The sequence below is a fragment of the Lagenorhynchus albirostris genome, chromosome 6 (genome assembly GCF_949774975.1).
Source record: "Lagenorhynchus albirostris chromosome 6, mLagAlb1.1, whole genome shotgun sequence".
Taxonomy (NCBI): Eukaryota; Metazoa; Chordata; class Mammalia; order Artiodactyla; family Delphinidae; genus Lagenorhynchus; species Lagenorhynchus albirostris.
In genome coordinates this window covers 19,011,651-19,025,823 of record NC_083100.1, presented here as the reverse complement: position 1 = coordinate 19,025,823, position 14,173 = coordinate 19,011,651, and the positions used below count along the sequence as shown (strand labels likewise).

The 14,173-nt window shown below is 46.2% G+C and overlaps 1 protein-coding gene across 3 annotated transcripts in view; it reads left to right on the top strand.

Moving 5' to 3' along the window:
* The window catches only part of TTLL4 (tubulin tyrosine ligase like 4), a 39,102-nt gene that overhangs the window by 18,258 nt on the left and 6,671 nt on the right, over nucleotides 1–14,173 (top strand). For 2 of the 3 annotated variants that reach the window (XM_060152093.1, XM_060152092.1), the window contains exons 2-10: nucleotides 2,796–4,374; nucleotides 5,264–5,373; nucleotides 5,725–5,788; nucleotides 10,626–10,747; nucleotides 11,192–11,302; nucleotides 11,664–11,740; nucleotides 12,452–12,643; nucleotides 12,744–12,826; nucleotides 13,059–13,187. In XM_060152093.1, coding sequence (XP_060008076.1) covers nucleotides 2,894–4,374; nucleotides 5,264–5,373; nucleotides 5,725–5,788; nucleotides 10,626–10,747; nucleotides 11,192–11,302; nucleotides 11,664–11,740; nucleotides 12,452–12,643; nucleotides 12,744–12,826; nucleotides 13,059–13,187 — 2,369 coding nt within the window. In that variant the 5' untranslated portion in view covers nucleotides 2,796–2,893. The remainder of the gene's footprint in view (nucleotides 1–2,795; nucleotides 4,375–5,263; nucleotides 5,374–5,724; nucleotides 5,789–10,625; nucleotides 10,748–11,191; nucleotides 11,303–11,663; nucleotides 11,741–12,451; nucleotides 12,644–12,743; nucleotides 12,827–13,058; nucleotides 13,188–14,173) is intronic. The other variant, XM_060152094.1, reaches the window with a different exon arrangement.

Genomic DNA, 14,173 nt, shown 5'->3' with positions numbered 1-14,173 from the left:
CCATTGCAGACACATACAAGATCTAGAATCCTGTTAGTCACAGAGAAGAGAATCCACTTTACTCTGGCACTAGCCCAGCAGGCCACCCGCAGCTTCTGAAGAGGGTGGGAGTATATCCTTCGCCTTCCTCTTCCTCATTTGGATTAAAAGTGAAGCCAGCTAGATGCCGGGCCACTTGCTTCCAGTGTTCCTGGCACCGAGGATTCATGTGGAGGGCTGCAGAGAGGCAGACATTGAGCAGTGTGTGCAGAGAGGAGGGTTCTCTTCACCCAGCCCCGAGGTGTGCAGTGGGTACCCATATCTATGAGGGAAAGTGGGCTTGCCCGCGGTGCAGATGAGGATGCAGTGGTGTGCTCTTGGGCACTTCACCCGCAAAGGGGGCTCAGTATAAACAGTGGAGGAGTGTTTCCAACCTGCCTTTTGTCTTGTACCTGAAGGTTAGGGATAAGTGAGGGAACAGGGCCTAGGTGTGTGTTTCATTTCTATTTAAGAGGCAGCATGGAGTCAAACTCAGGTTTTAATCTAGCCACTCCTTGTTGGTTGTTTAATTATAGAAAAGTTACTTAGCTTTACTGAGTCTTGGATTCATCATCAGCAAATTGAACATAGGGTGTTTGTGAGGATTCGATGAGCGTAGTACCTGGTATTTATTAGGTGCCCAAACTAGCATTCATCAGTTCTAGTGTATTTCCCCTTTATTTACTGTGTTTTTTTCAGTTTATTTATTCAACAGAATATTGAGCACTTATTGTGGGTGAGACGCTATATTGGGGACATCAGGGGAAGGACAACATGCTCCTTGCTCCTAGTCAGATGAGTAGTCCATTATTAAAGCTCAGTGTAATACAGACAGTGATGGTGGCGAGCACAGAGGTGAGGCATCCTATTTGAACTGGGGAGTCCAGAAAGGCTGCCTGGTGAAAGTGATATTTGAGCTGTTTATTTTTTGTCTGGTGGAAGAGAAGGAAAGGCTTCTAGGGAGCGATACTTGTAGAGACATGAAGGTCTGAGAGAGGAGGATGCACGTGACGAGCCACAAGTTGGGTGATATTCAGGGAGCACCAGCCTGAAATCTTGTTTCCTTAGCCCTTTTTGCCATCACTTTGGCGAATCTGTTGTGCTGCATCGGTGGGGAAAGATGTAGATTCCTGAAAGACGACTACGTGAATTGGGACGTGAATCTGTTGAGTGTACATGACACACACTCAGGTGTGTGGTCTTAAAAAATCACTGGCAGGATTTGACCCTTCCCTTTGTGTGTGCTTCTCTACCATAAGTGCAGAGTATAACTGTCCCCCGCACAGTATTTCCATAGTTTGGACTTGGTGGAGGTCCATTTTCTGTTACCTTGATTTGTGGTTACTGGCATCATATCTGGTTTTAGCCCTTATGCTGTCTTTTGCCCACTATCATTTTGAATGTTGGCAGTGATTTTTTGGTACTCTCCTTGAGAAAGAATCCACATAGGTCAGCCTTTTCAGGAAAAGAGGGCGACATCATGTGGCTTCTGCAGGCTTTTTGTTGGTAGACAACACCAACAGTTCCTGTAGCTGTAGACAGGAATTCTCCTATCAAAATACAAAGTCCTCTTCCCATTGACTGTGTCTCAAATGAAACTTGAGCAAAAAAATTCTCTGCTAATTCCTTCCCTCTAGCCACTCTGAAAACACTTGATGAAGATGCCAGGATTTCATTTAGAATTATCCCAGATGAATGACTTCTTATAAAAGGGTCTTGTATTATTTTTCCCCAGGATGCTGTCGTGAAAGCAGACCCACCTTTCCCTGCAGGTGTGAAAACTGCAGAATATTTTGTGAATTTGGCTTAGAAAGCAAGAGACCATACTAAACTGACTGTTGGGAACCCAGAACTACAGGCTGGTTCAGAGGTTTTGCTTTAGAGGAAAGATTCAATGAGGAAATGTAAGAGACACGTTCTCCTTCCCCCAAATCAGCTCAAACTGAAGGCTGGGATTTGGAATAAAGAAAGTTTCTCTCCTCTTCTCGCCTCTGTATTCTACTCCCTGACCTTTCCTGTCCCATTGTGGCTGCTGGAAATAAAGTCACCTTAAATATAAAGAATGTTGGTGTCTAGTTCCATCTTGTTTCTTCTCTTTCCCACCAACACGTTGGTTGGAATTTAAGCCTATATAGTTGGCAAGACACTTGAAGAGACGAAATTACTGTCTCAGCTCCAGAATGCACTCCAGAGGTCAGCAGGAGAAATCTCTGCTCTTACCTGAACTTGTCACATTTAACTGTGAAAAGCAGACCACATCCGGGGCAGCTGAGAATTGGTGAGGGAGCAGTAGATGTAAAATATGCTTCTCAAATGATCTTTGGCCATTCAGAATTGGTTGATGAGGAGGAAGGTATTAGCTGGTTTCTCTGCCACACCCAGACTTGCCTCATTCCTAGGCACACTCGTGTCAGGTGAGGGAAGGAAGCCACTTGTGTAAAGTTGTGGATGATGAGACAGAAAGGTGATTTTTTTCTTTGGAGAGAGAGGAAAGAGCTCTCTGAGTGAGAGGTTGGGAACATGTGAACAGACTTACACTGGTGGCACCTTAGTGTCCCAGTCCTTGATGGAGCCAGCTTTGGTTGCATGAGGGCAGCAGGAAGTCCACTGAAAACACCCTAAGGATCTAGTGTTCTTCTCCCAGGGCCCCAATTGATGACCAAGACTGGTTGCCCAAGAAGTGCTGAGGTGGGGCTCTTCCTTGCCTGGGCACCACTGTAGCATTGTGTCTGTCCTTCTAGGACTGTAACATTCCCAGTTGTCTCTCTGCCCTCCAGGCTGACGGACCTCAAGGATGCGGCTGCTACTGCTGGAGGTACGAGGCTCCTTACCTGAGCTGGGCCATGAGGCCACGTGGCCGTGATGTGGGCTCCTCATGGCCTCAGCAAGAACAGAGCACTACACTATTGGCCGGGGAAACAGCTTTAAGCCGAGTGGGCCCTCAGGCACAGTGCCTACCCCGCCACCTGAGAAACCCTCTGAGGGCAAAGTCTGGGCTCAGGGTCATCAGCAGGTGAAGCCAATCTGGAAGGTGGAGAAGAAGCACGTGGGAACACTTTCAGCAGGGTTGGGCCCAGGCCTCTTGGGTGTCCCACCGCAGCCCACATACTTCTTTTGCCCCAGCACTTTATGTAGCTCCGGGAGCACGGCTGTCATTGCAGGCCACAGCAACTCCTGTTACCTGCACTCCCTCCCGGACCTGTTCAGCAGCACCCTGCTCTACCGCCACTCCAACTACGGCCACAGACCATACCAGCAGCTGGAGTCTTTCTGCTTGCATTCAAGCCCGTCAGAAAAAAGACCTTTTTCTTTCCCTCAAAAGAGACTCCCTATCAGACTCACTGCCAATAAGGCCACTTCTTCCAAGGTCTCCCCCATGGCATCCTCATCCACAGAACCATACCTCTCACTGGGAGCGGCTGGGGAAAATCCTTCAGGGAAGAGCCTGGCCTCTGCCATCTCAGGGAAGACCCCGTCTCCACTCTCCTCTTCTTCCTCTTCCTACAAGCCCATGATAAATAACAACTCCTTCATGCGGCCAAATAGCACTAAAGTGCCTTTATTGCAGGCCACAGAAGGCCTGAAGCCAGTATCCTCACCGAAGGTCCAGCTTGTCTCCTGGCATCATTCAGGGGGCACTGGAGACTGTGCACTCCAGCCTGTTGAGCACAAGGTGCCCAAGAGCAGTGGCACTGTCCTAGATGATGACCCTTCCCACAGCACCCTGTCTGCACCCAGTTCCTTAGACGCTTCCACCACCAGTGCTGCCTCTCCCCACTACAACTGGAGTAACTTAGCCACAGGGGCAGAGCCACATCCCTGTGGCCTGGATGGGGACTCTGTTTCCCAGAATCTGACTAAGGAGGTTCGGTTCACTGAGGCTGTGAGGAAGTTGACTGCAAGAGGCTTTGAGAAGAAGCCAAGGCAAGGCTACCATTTTGAACAGTCTTATTTCATGAACCCCAGCTTGCAGTGGGATGTCCTCAACAGGAACAGGTGGTGGAAACCAGCTGTGGTAGGCCAGCAGCTCCCTCAGGAGAATGCTGGAGCAGACAGTAGAGTCCTCCCTGGAGCCTCGGACACCATGGAGCTGGACAGTACAGTCTTCTGTACCAAACACATCAGTATTCACCTCCTTGCCTCACACGCCAGTGGGCTCAGCTGCAGCCCTGCCTGTGGATCTGCGATCAACTCCCCACCTCTTGGAGAAGACAAAACTCCAGCTCTGCCTTCTCCCCCTCAGCCCCTTGGCGTGGCCGAGGTGGCCACCCGCCTCTCTTCCATCCATCTGGGCAAGCTTGGGAGGGAGGAGCCTAAGGAAGCCAGGAAGCTGGACTCACCTGCTAGGGATATTGGGTAAGTCGGAGAAAGTTTTTGGTTCATTTAAAGCAGTAGAATGTATACATGTTTGGTGACACTGACCGTCTGTCTCTGGAGGTTGGTTTTGTTTCTTAACTGCCGTAGAAGTTTGGTTTTCACTTTAGAGCAGAGGTCAGCAAGCTACACTTTACAGGCCAAATCCCACCCTCTGCCTGCTTTTATAAATAAGGTTTTATTGAAATGCAGCCTTACTCCTTCATTTACTACTGTCTGTGGCTGCTTTTTTGTTATAACTGTAGGGTTGAGTAGTTGCGACAGACTGAATGGCCCACAAAACAAAATATTTACTGTCTTGCCCTTTAGAGGAAGAGTTTGCTAAGCCTTGCTTTAGGTTATAACCAGGGAAAAATAAGAATTCCAAACATCATGTGTTGCGAACTGTGATTTCTCTACTTAATTCCAAACCAAATCAGATTCTCAGTCAGTCCTGGTATGACAGCCGTTCCAGAGTTAGGGCATACACATACTTGGCTTCTTCTCTTGTGCCTTGTTACTTCTCTGGAACCGTGGTCCACCAAGGCCTTGTTCTGAGTTCCCAGAGAGAAGTCTAGGGACCTTTGATGTCTATTACCACACACTGATTGATGGTGTTTTGTATTCAGAATTTTGTTTTTATATGCCATGAGGGACGTCAAAGAAGATGGAAGACATAGTGCCTCTCTGCAGAATAGGGGATGTAGGGTTGAGGAACTATGGCTAGACCTAAGCTCTGAGGACAAGAGGAAGAGTTGTAAGGCCCAGGCAAGGGCCAGCAGATTGGTGACTGGGGAAGAGACAAACATTGGGAGATGATGAAGGAATGAGAATCCAACTGTGACCGCTCTTATGGAGTTGGCTGGGCCGGGGGCATGATTCTTTCTTACAGTTCAGCTACTGACCTCCAGCTAGACCAGGTTGAAGCTGAAGATCTGGAAGAAGAGCTAATAGATGGTTTGGAAGACTGCTGCAACCATGATGAGAATGAAGAGGAGGAGGGTGAGTAGGGGACCCTCTCACCTCCAACTGGGCATGGGTCACCACCGCTAGGGAAGGGGACTAACAATTGTGTACCAGATCCTTAACTCACTTTGTCACCTACATTCATCATTTGCCTTGGGGGTCTAAGGGTAGTAGTGGCTTTTGGGGGACTTGCTCTCGTCCCCCATCCCCCGAGTCTTGCCTTCTCCCTGTTGCTGTCGAGCTTCGGGGGGGCCATGCAAGGCAGCAGCGGATGCTTGTGGCTCTGTAAGAAGGCTGAGCCAAGATGTCTGAGGAAGAGCTGCCTGGGCTTGGTGACTGTGTGTGGCAGCCTCTCCTAGCTGGGACTTCTCTGCTTTTCACCCGCAGGAGACTCAGAGTGCTCCTCATGCAGTGCTGTTTCCCCCAGCGAGTCAGTAGCAGTGATCTCTCGGTGAGTGCTGGCTGTGTAGATCGTTGGTAGAGGCCCATTTTCCATCTCTTTAAGATTATAAAGAGATTAATCACCTAAGTCATTAATTAATGGCCCTGTTAACCCTAACTCATTTTTACCAAATTTTTACATTAGGACTTTCGTTTTTAAACAGGAAACAGTGGAAGGGAACAGAAGCATATTTTATCAGTGGGGCTTAAAAACAGTACCAAGTTTCTTAGGCTGCAGTTTGGTCTTTAGGCTTCAAGAAATTGTTCAGGTAAAAAGCAAATAATTTCAAGAAGTATTTAGAAAATTAATAACTAATTAATGAAGACCCATATTGTTTGAGGTAGATTCTTAGTTAGGCTACCCACTACTTGAGGGTAATTGCCACCTTGCATTATGAGTATGTCCCACAGGCAGAAACAGTTCTGAGATAGATATACTGCTAACTGGAGCTTTTTGCAATGCTCTTCTGCTCCCTTCAGACGTTAGTTTTATAAGACTGATGTTGACCTTAGTAATAAGAAATTGAATTTAAAATTCGCTAGCTTTAATCTAGATTATTTTGTTGGCTGCCCTTTGTGGAATCTGAGTGATACCCATCTCTAACTAGGGAACCAACAAGTCAGTCTCTTAATGTAGACCTTTCTTTTGTAAAACAGATAGTTGTAGAATGCTGTATAACTGAGATGGGGAGTCCAGGGAGAGGAAGGAATGCAGGACTAAGAGGAAATCACTGTAAATGAGGACATGTCATTGTGCTAAAGAGTTTTAGAACTTGCTTAAGGATCATATAGATCAACTTTCTGGGTAGAAAGTTAACATTCTTCAATATAATCTTCCTTGTTTCCCTCATCACTTCCAACCTTGTCTCAATATGAAGCTCTGTCTTCATTAATTATTATTAGATATTAAAAAGAACCTTCATGGGCTTCCCTGGTGGCACAGTGGTTAAGAGTCCGCCTGCAAGTGCAGGGGACGCGGGTTCGAGCCCTGGTCCAGGAAGATCCCACATGCCACAGAGCAAGTAGGCCACAACTACCGAGCCCACGTGCTGCAACTACTGAAGCCCGTGCACCCTAGAGCCCGTGCTCTGCAACAAGAGAAGCCACCACAATGAGAAGGCCATGCACCTCAATGAAGAGTAGCCCCCGCTCTCCGCAACTAGAGAAAGCCCACACGCAGCAACAAAGACCCAATGCAGCCAAAAATAAATAAATAAAATAAATTTTTAAAAAAAGAAAAGAAAAAGAACCCTCACAAAGTACTAAACATTAAAGTTTTTTTCTTTTAAAAAATAATTTCTACTGAAAATATAAAAAAAGCAAAATTTCTATTCTAATTTTAATTAAAATCTGGCCATATGTGTTGAGGCTTGCCTAGCATGTGGAGCACTCAGATTCTGGTTGCTTTCCTTTGTGTCAGTTGTGCCTTAGATGAAGCTAAGAGGAAAAGTTAGCCTCACCTAAGATTAGTATGGACAAGGCAGGCTGCATCTCTGAATGTGATGGTGCACATTCACATGGTGCAGCAGCCGTATTAGTTTTAGAGTCCCAAACTAACGAGGTGGAGAGAGTTGTTTGGAAAGTGGAGAGACAAAATTGGGACTTTCTGTGAAGATTAGTAGAAATCCTATCATAGGTATCCTGAATCTGGTGCATAAATTCTGTTACTTTAAGCCTAACCCATTGTTCTTCCAGAAAAGCAAAACTACTCCTGGTCATATATATTGGATGTTGACTAAGCACCTCCACTATCCAGAAGAGAAATACATTTAACATTTAATTGATTTGGAACCCCTTTTCCACACTTAAGGGCGATCTAGGTTTGTGTTCAGGCCTACTTCAAGGCAGCTGAACAGCCCTTTATTTAACCTTTCTGATTTATAAGATAAAATTCACAAAAGTGTTTGTTAATTATTTGCTCATTAACTTCTACAAAATATACAGTCTATATGAAGCTTAAAACATGAGTTCAAGCAAATGGAGGTTGATGAATTCTAAACTACTTTGCATTTTGACTAAAATCAGAAATATTTTTGGATTGCAAAATCTTATTTTTTCCCAATTATGAAAGATTTATATATTTATTATAGAAAGTTTTGCAGTCACAGAAAGATCATTGAAATCACTACCTCTGCTTCTCTATTCAGCAATAGTTTATTACATTTCCTGTTCCGTATTTTTTTTTCTAAGAATTGTGTAAATTTAGAGATGGTAGTCATCAAGTCCAGCCTCTTTTTTTCAGACATGAAAATTGAGGAGAGACGTTAAGTAACTATTTGCAAGGTCAAGGTTTCTAGCACTGCTAAACCAGAAGCCAGACCCATTGAGGTTAAGTTCAGTACTCTTGAGAGGCAGCTAACAAAGATATTTATTTTTTTAATAAAACTTTTGAGACATTTGTAGATTTCCATGCAGTTTTAAGAAATAATACAGAGATTTCCTGAATTCTTTACTCAGTTTCCCCCTGTGGTAACATCCTTTTTTTTATTTTGGCTGCATTGGGTCTTCATTGCTGCCCACGGGCTTTCTCTAGTTGCGGCGAGCCAGGCTACTCTTTGTTGAGGTGCGTGGGCTTCTCATTGCGGTGGCTTCCCTCGTTGCAGAGCCCGGGCTGTAGGTGCATGGGCTTCAGTAGTTGTGGTGCACGAGCTCAGTAGTTGTGGCTTGCGGGCTCTAGAGCACAGGCTCAGTAGTTGTGGCGCAGGGGCTTAGTTGCTCCGTGGCATGTGGGATCTTCCCAGACCAGGGCTTGAACCCGTGTCCCCTGCATTGGCAGGCGGATTCTTAACCACTGTGCCACCAGGGAAGTCCCTCCTGTGTAACATCTTGCAAACTGTAGTACAATTTAGTACAATCAAGACATTAACATTAGTGAAAATGTAAACATTTCCGTCACTGCAAGAATCCCTCCTGTTGTCCTGAGAGCACACTTCCTTCCTTCCTACTCCCATCCCCTTCTTAACCCCTAGCAACTGATAGTTTTGTTATTTCAACAATGTTATACAAATGGAATGATAGCCATATATAGCCTTTTGAGATCAGCTTTTTTTACTCAGCATATTCTTTGCAAATTCATCCAGGTTGTTGCATGTATCCATAGTTCATTCCTTTATATTGCTGAGTAGTGTTCCACGGTATCAATGGACCACAGTTTGATTAACCAGCCACCTGCTGAAGGATATTTTGTTTGTTTCCAGTTTTTGACTATTACGAGTAAAGCTGCTCTAAACAACTGTGTACATATTTTTGAGTGAACATAAGTCTTCACCTCTCTGAGATAAATGCCCAGGAGTGTAATTGCTGGGTTCTATGGTAATTGCATGTTTAGTTTCTTTTGTTTGATTTTTTTCTTTTTTGGCTGTGCCACACAGCATGTGGGATCTTAGTTCCCCGACCAGGGATTGAACCTGAGCCCCTGCAGTGGGAGCACAGAGTCTTAACCACTGGACCGCCAGGGAAATCCTGCATGTTTAGTTTTTTAAGAAACTGCCAGAACTGTTTTCCAGAGTGGCTGCACCATTTTGCATTCCTATCTTGTCTTTGTTTTTAAACATTAACTCATTCTCCTTGATTTTCAACAATCTTAAATTCTGATACTCAGTAAATGAAAAGCCTTTAAAGTAAAATACTTTGGAAATGAGGAATAGAGTTGAATTAATTGGATTTATTTAATTAGGAATTAATATTTAACTTGACCCAATAAAATGCACTAAAAATCTCTAAGGTTTGAAACACTGAAGTGTTTTACATACAGTGCCTATTTCTGTCGTGCTGCAAAATAACAAGTAGAGGGCTTCCCTGGTGGCGCAGAGGTTGAGAGTCCGCCTGCTGATGCAGGGGACACGGGTTCGTGCCCCGTCCGGGAAGATCCCACATGCCGCGGAGCGGCTGGGCCCGTGAGCCATGGCCGCTGAGCCTGCGCGTCCGGAGCCTGTGCTCCGCAACGGGAGAGGCCACAACAGTGAGAGGCCCGCGTAAAAAAAAAAAAAAAAAAACAAGTAGAGTGGCTCTTCATAAGCTAAAAATTAATCTTAAAAAATATTTGTGGATCATATAGCTCAGTATAGAGAGTAATAACTACTCTCTCCACTTTCAGTGCTGTTTGAAGCAATGGTCTGTGTCTGTCAATAGATAGTTGAGGTTTTCACTATTTTGAGACTCCTTGAGCTAGCCTTGGCCAAGACATTGTTGGAATAACAGTAGGGACCCCATGGCCCACTGCCGCAGATTCCCAGACATGTGTTACCACATTGTTATGTAAAAATAAGATGTTAACGAATCATTTTTAAAACAGAGAAGAGCATTAATCAACCATATATTTTCAGATAAATGTAAAATGAGTTAGGAGTAGCACTACTTCTTTTCTTCTGTTGCCTTTTTCCCCCTTTTCTTTTTAAAAATCTCTATATCTCTTCTTAGTTCTTTTCTACCTTTTCTGCTTTTCCTCCTTTTTAGTTACCCATATCATTCTTTTTCTCTCCTTGTTATTTCTCTTAGTCTTAGTGTAGTATATTCCTCTACTAGTATCCACTCAAACTCATTACCTGCTCTTGAGAACCACTCTTTTCAGGAACCTCCTCAGCCTGTGGCTTGTCACAGGAAGTTTTGGAGTTGTCTCATAGAATGAAGTATTGGAAAACTTTGTCTTTAGGTGATTTTTAATGGTGTGACTGTGTATAGATTAGCCGTAGCACCTTATGGATTAATATTTGCAAAATGATTATTGAGCACTTGTTTTTGTAGAATCAAAGTGTAAAAGATAGTGCCCTGGAAGAAATATGTAATAGTAACAGCACTCAGGGCTGTGGCTTTCCCTTTCTCTACCACATTTCTGTTTTTCATCTTAGGAACTGTATGGAGATTCTGACCAAACCCCTTTCCAAAGAGAAAGTTGTCCGACCAGCCCTCATCTACAGTCTCTTTCCCAACGTGCCCCCTACCATCTATTTTGGCACTCCGGATGAGAGAGGTAAACCTGGCCAAGTGTCAGCCCAGAAGAACCCCCAGGAGAAGGATGCTAGCGAAGTTGGGAGGGGGTGGCAATAGGGTGGAAGGGGCTTTCCAGAATGCCTGTATTGGTGCTTGGTTCCCCGCCTGGCTCACCAGTCTGGTGGGGGATCTTTATCTTGTCCATCCTTTGGCTGACCCTCTCAGCCCCATAATTTCATGATCATTCTTGCCCTCTAACCTTGTGTCTTTCCCCTTTCAACCGCCTCTCCTCTCTGTTTTCCTCATTCCTGTGCAGCCTCCTTTCTTCCCCAAAGTGTGCTCCTTTCAAACTCTGATATGGGACAATACTTAGTGACTTGCCTACCCAGGGAAGGCTGAGCAACAGTGCCATCTTTTACCTCTTCTCACCATGACTTTCCTGCTCTTCTCCACACTCTCCCCCCACCTCCCCGCTTTCCCCCAGTGGAGAAACTTCCCTGGGAGCAGAGGAAGCTGCTCCGGTGGAAGATGAGCACAGTGACCCCCAACATTGTCAAGCAGACCATTGGACGGTCCCACTTCAAAATCAGCAAGAGTGAGTCGCTTGCCTTACTTCGAGCCTGTCCTCTGCCCCAACAGATGGGCTTTGGGCGGGAACGGAGCCCTAGATACCTCCTGTTATGTGGGGACCCTGTCCTGAAGTTTCCAACTTCATAGGAGGACATAGGTCTGAAATCCCTCTGGGCTGGAGTCTGTTCCTCAAAATTGGAAGACAGAGGCCCATTGTTCTAGTCCTGACCCCAGGGCCTCATGTAGGACAGCTCCATGGCAACTCTTAGAAAACCGGGGCTGGGAGCTATGCCCAGGCCCAGTGGTATTTCTGGGGCCTCTGAGCCTCTGTCTGTCCCAGGGACTGAGCTGCAAGCAGGACTGACTTCCTGATGTGCCTTCTGTAGGGAATGATGACTGGCTGGGCTGCTGGGGTCACCACATGAAGTCTCCTAGTTTCCGATCCATTCAGGAGCATCAGAAGGTAGGGGCCCTTTCTGAGCCATTCTTCCCCTGGACTCTGGATTGGGCAGGAGGAGGCTGGTATTGGAAGTGGGGGAAGAGGAGGATGACCATGGAGAAGTCAGGAGGGTTCATAGGGGAGTGTAGGAAGTGTAGGAGGCAGGTGCGGGGTGAGCCCCCAGCAGATCACGCATGTCTAGTAGTAGTTCAGCTGCGGTGTCTTAGATAGTTGCAGCCTCTAAAAGACACTTTTTCCTCTAGTGCCTTGAGATGCAGTGTCAGTTTTCAGTTGATTATGTTTCTCCCGTAACCGCTGCGCATTGCCTCCATTCCTCCAAGCTGAATATGTGTAAAGAGGACTTTGGTCTCATGCTGGAATGAATAGTCCCTTTTCCCCAGGAAAGCCAGGTAGTTTCCTGTCTTTGTCCTACAGGCATGGAAAAAGACTTAACAGCTTTTTCTTTGCTCTTAAGGTGAATATTATGTCTGTCTTAGTTACTATTTTATGTCGTGAACTGTTGACTCCTAAAGGGCACTCTGTTTTGTTGTGTTTGTGTTTTAATCATTTTTTGGTGAACGCTCAGCAGCTGAATACTTAAGGACCTTTAGACGGTGATAATCAGATGGAACAGGACCTTTGAATGTTGAAATGGTGTAGGGAATCTTGCTGTCTTCCTTGTGGCCTCACCTGGACTCTCTCTGTCCCTACTCTCACCCTTTGTCCCTTCTGTAGCTAAACCACTTCCCAGGTTCATTCCAGATTGGGCGAAAGGACCGACTGTGGCGGAACCTGTCCCGCATGCAGAGCCGGTTTGGCAAGAAGGAGTTCAGTTTCTTCCCCCAGTCCTTCATCCTGCCCCAGGATGCCAAGCTTCTGCGCAAAGCCTGGGAGAGCAGCAGCCGCCAAAAGTGGATTGTTAAACCAGTGAGTGGATCACGGCAGGTGGCAGGCCAGGGCCTGAGAGTGGGAACAGCGGAGTGTCTGGCCAGGTAAACAGCTCCTCTCCTCTCCCCTTGACCTCTAGCCGGCATCTGCTCGAGGCATTGGCATCCAGGTCATTCACAAGTGGAGTCAGCTCCCCAAGCGAAGACCCCTTCTGGTACAGAGGTGAGCCAGTCTCCAGCTCAGATCCTGCTCCCCCTTTCCCATCTTCTCAGCCTGGAGGTTCCCTTTTCATGATGTTATTTTGTCCTTTGTCCTCCCAGCCAAAAAACTTCCTCAGCCAGCTGTTTAAAGGTCTTTGTCCTGGAGACCGTTAGCTGGCTTTTGCCATGGCTCAGTTACCTACCAAGCCCTATCTCATCTGTCCTGTCCCTGAAGCTGGCCTTTCCCTGTGTAGGTATCTCCACAAACCCTACCTCATCAGCGGCAGCAAGTTCGATCTGCGAATCTATGTTTACGTCACCTCCTATGATCCTCTACGGATTTACCTCTTTTCAGATGGACTCGTCCGCTTTGCCAGTTGCAAGTATGTGGTAGTGGTGAGGCCTCATGCTGACAGCTTTGGGGATTTGCTTTCGCTCCAGGGAGGGAAGCCAGAGGACACCAAACAGGAAAATAACCAATATTTTGGTAGTTTTTGTTAGCAAAGGAGAAGGTAGGGTGCCTTTGGGAAAACCTAGTCTTCCTTTTCTCCTGTGTGTCTCCTTTACTACACTTCACTTCTGACACTTCTGGTCACCAAATGTGTGGGGTTTTTTCCCCCACACGAAGCAGTTCTACACAACACCAGGTGAGTGTCCTACAATTGAACTCAATTCTGACACTGTCTACCTGGAGATAGCATCAGATCCCACAGGTTAAGGACTCAGTCTCATCAGGCTGCCCCTCTCTACACCACCTCAGATGCCAGTTGCAAGTGCAGGGTGCCGCATGTGTTTCTGACCAATTGGTATAAATCAGAGGTTCCCATGACCCCCTCCTTGGGGCCGGGGCTGAGGGGTATCAATTTGATTAATTTGCTAGAGCAGCTCACTCAACTCAGGAAAACAGTTTACTTATGTTTACTGATTTATGAAAGATGGATGTGATAAAGGGTACAGAAGAACAGCCAGATGGAAGAGATGCACAGGGCAAGGTATGTAGGAAGAGGCACAGAGCTTCTATGCCCTCCCTGGGCTGGCTGCTCTTGCAGCACCTCCAGAGGTTTACCCACCCGGAAGCTCTCTGAACCTCATATTTTGGGGATTTTTATGGAGGCTTCATCACTTAGGCATGATCGATCATTAACTCCATTTTCAGCCCTTCCCTTTTTAAGAGAATGGGAGTTGAGTGGGGGGAGTTGAAACTTGGAACTGTCTAATCATGGCTTGGTCTTTCCAGTGACTGTCCCTCATCCAGAAGCCATCCAGGAGCTTACCCAGTGTCGCCTCATTAGAACAGAAGATGCTCCTATCACCTGGGAAATTATGAGTTTCAGGAGCTCTGTGTCGGGAACTGGGGTCAAAGACCAAA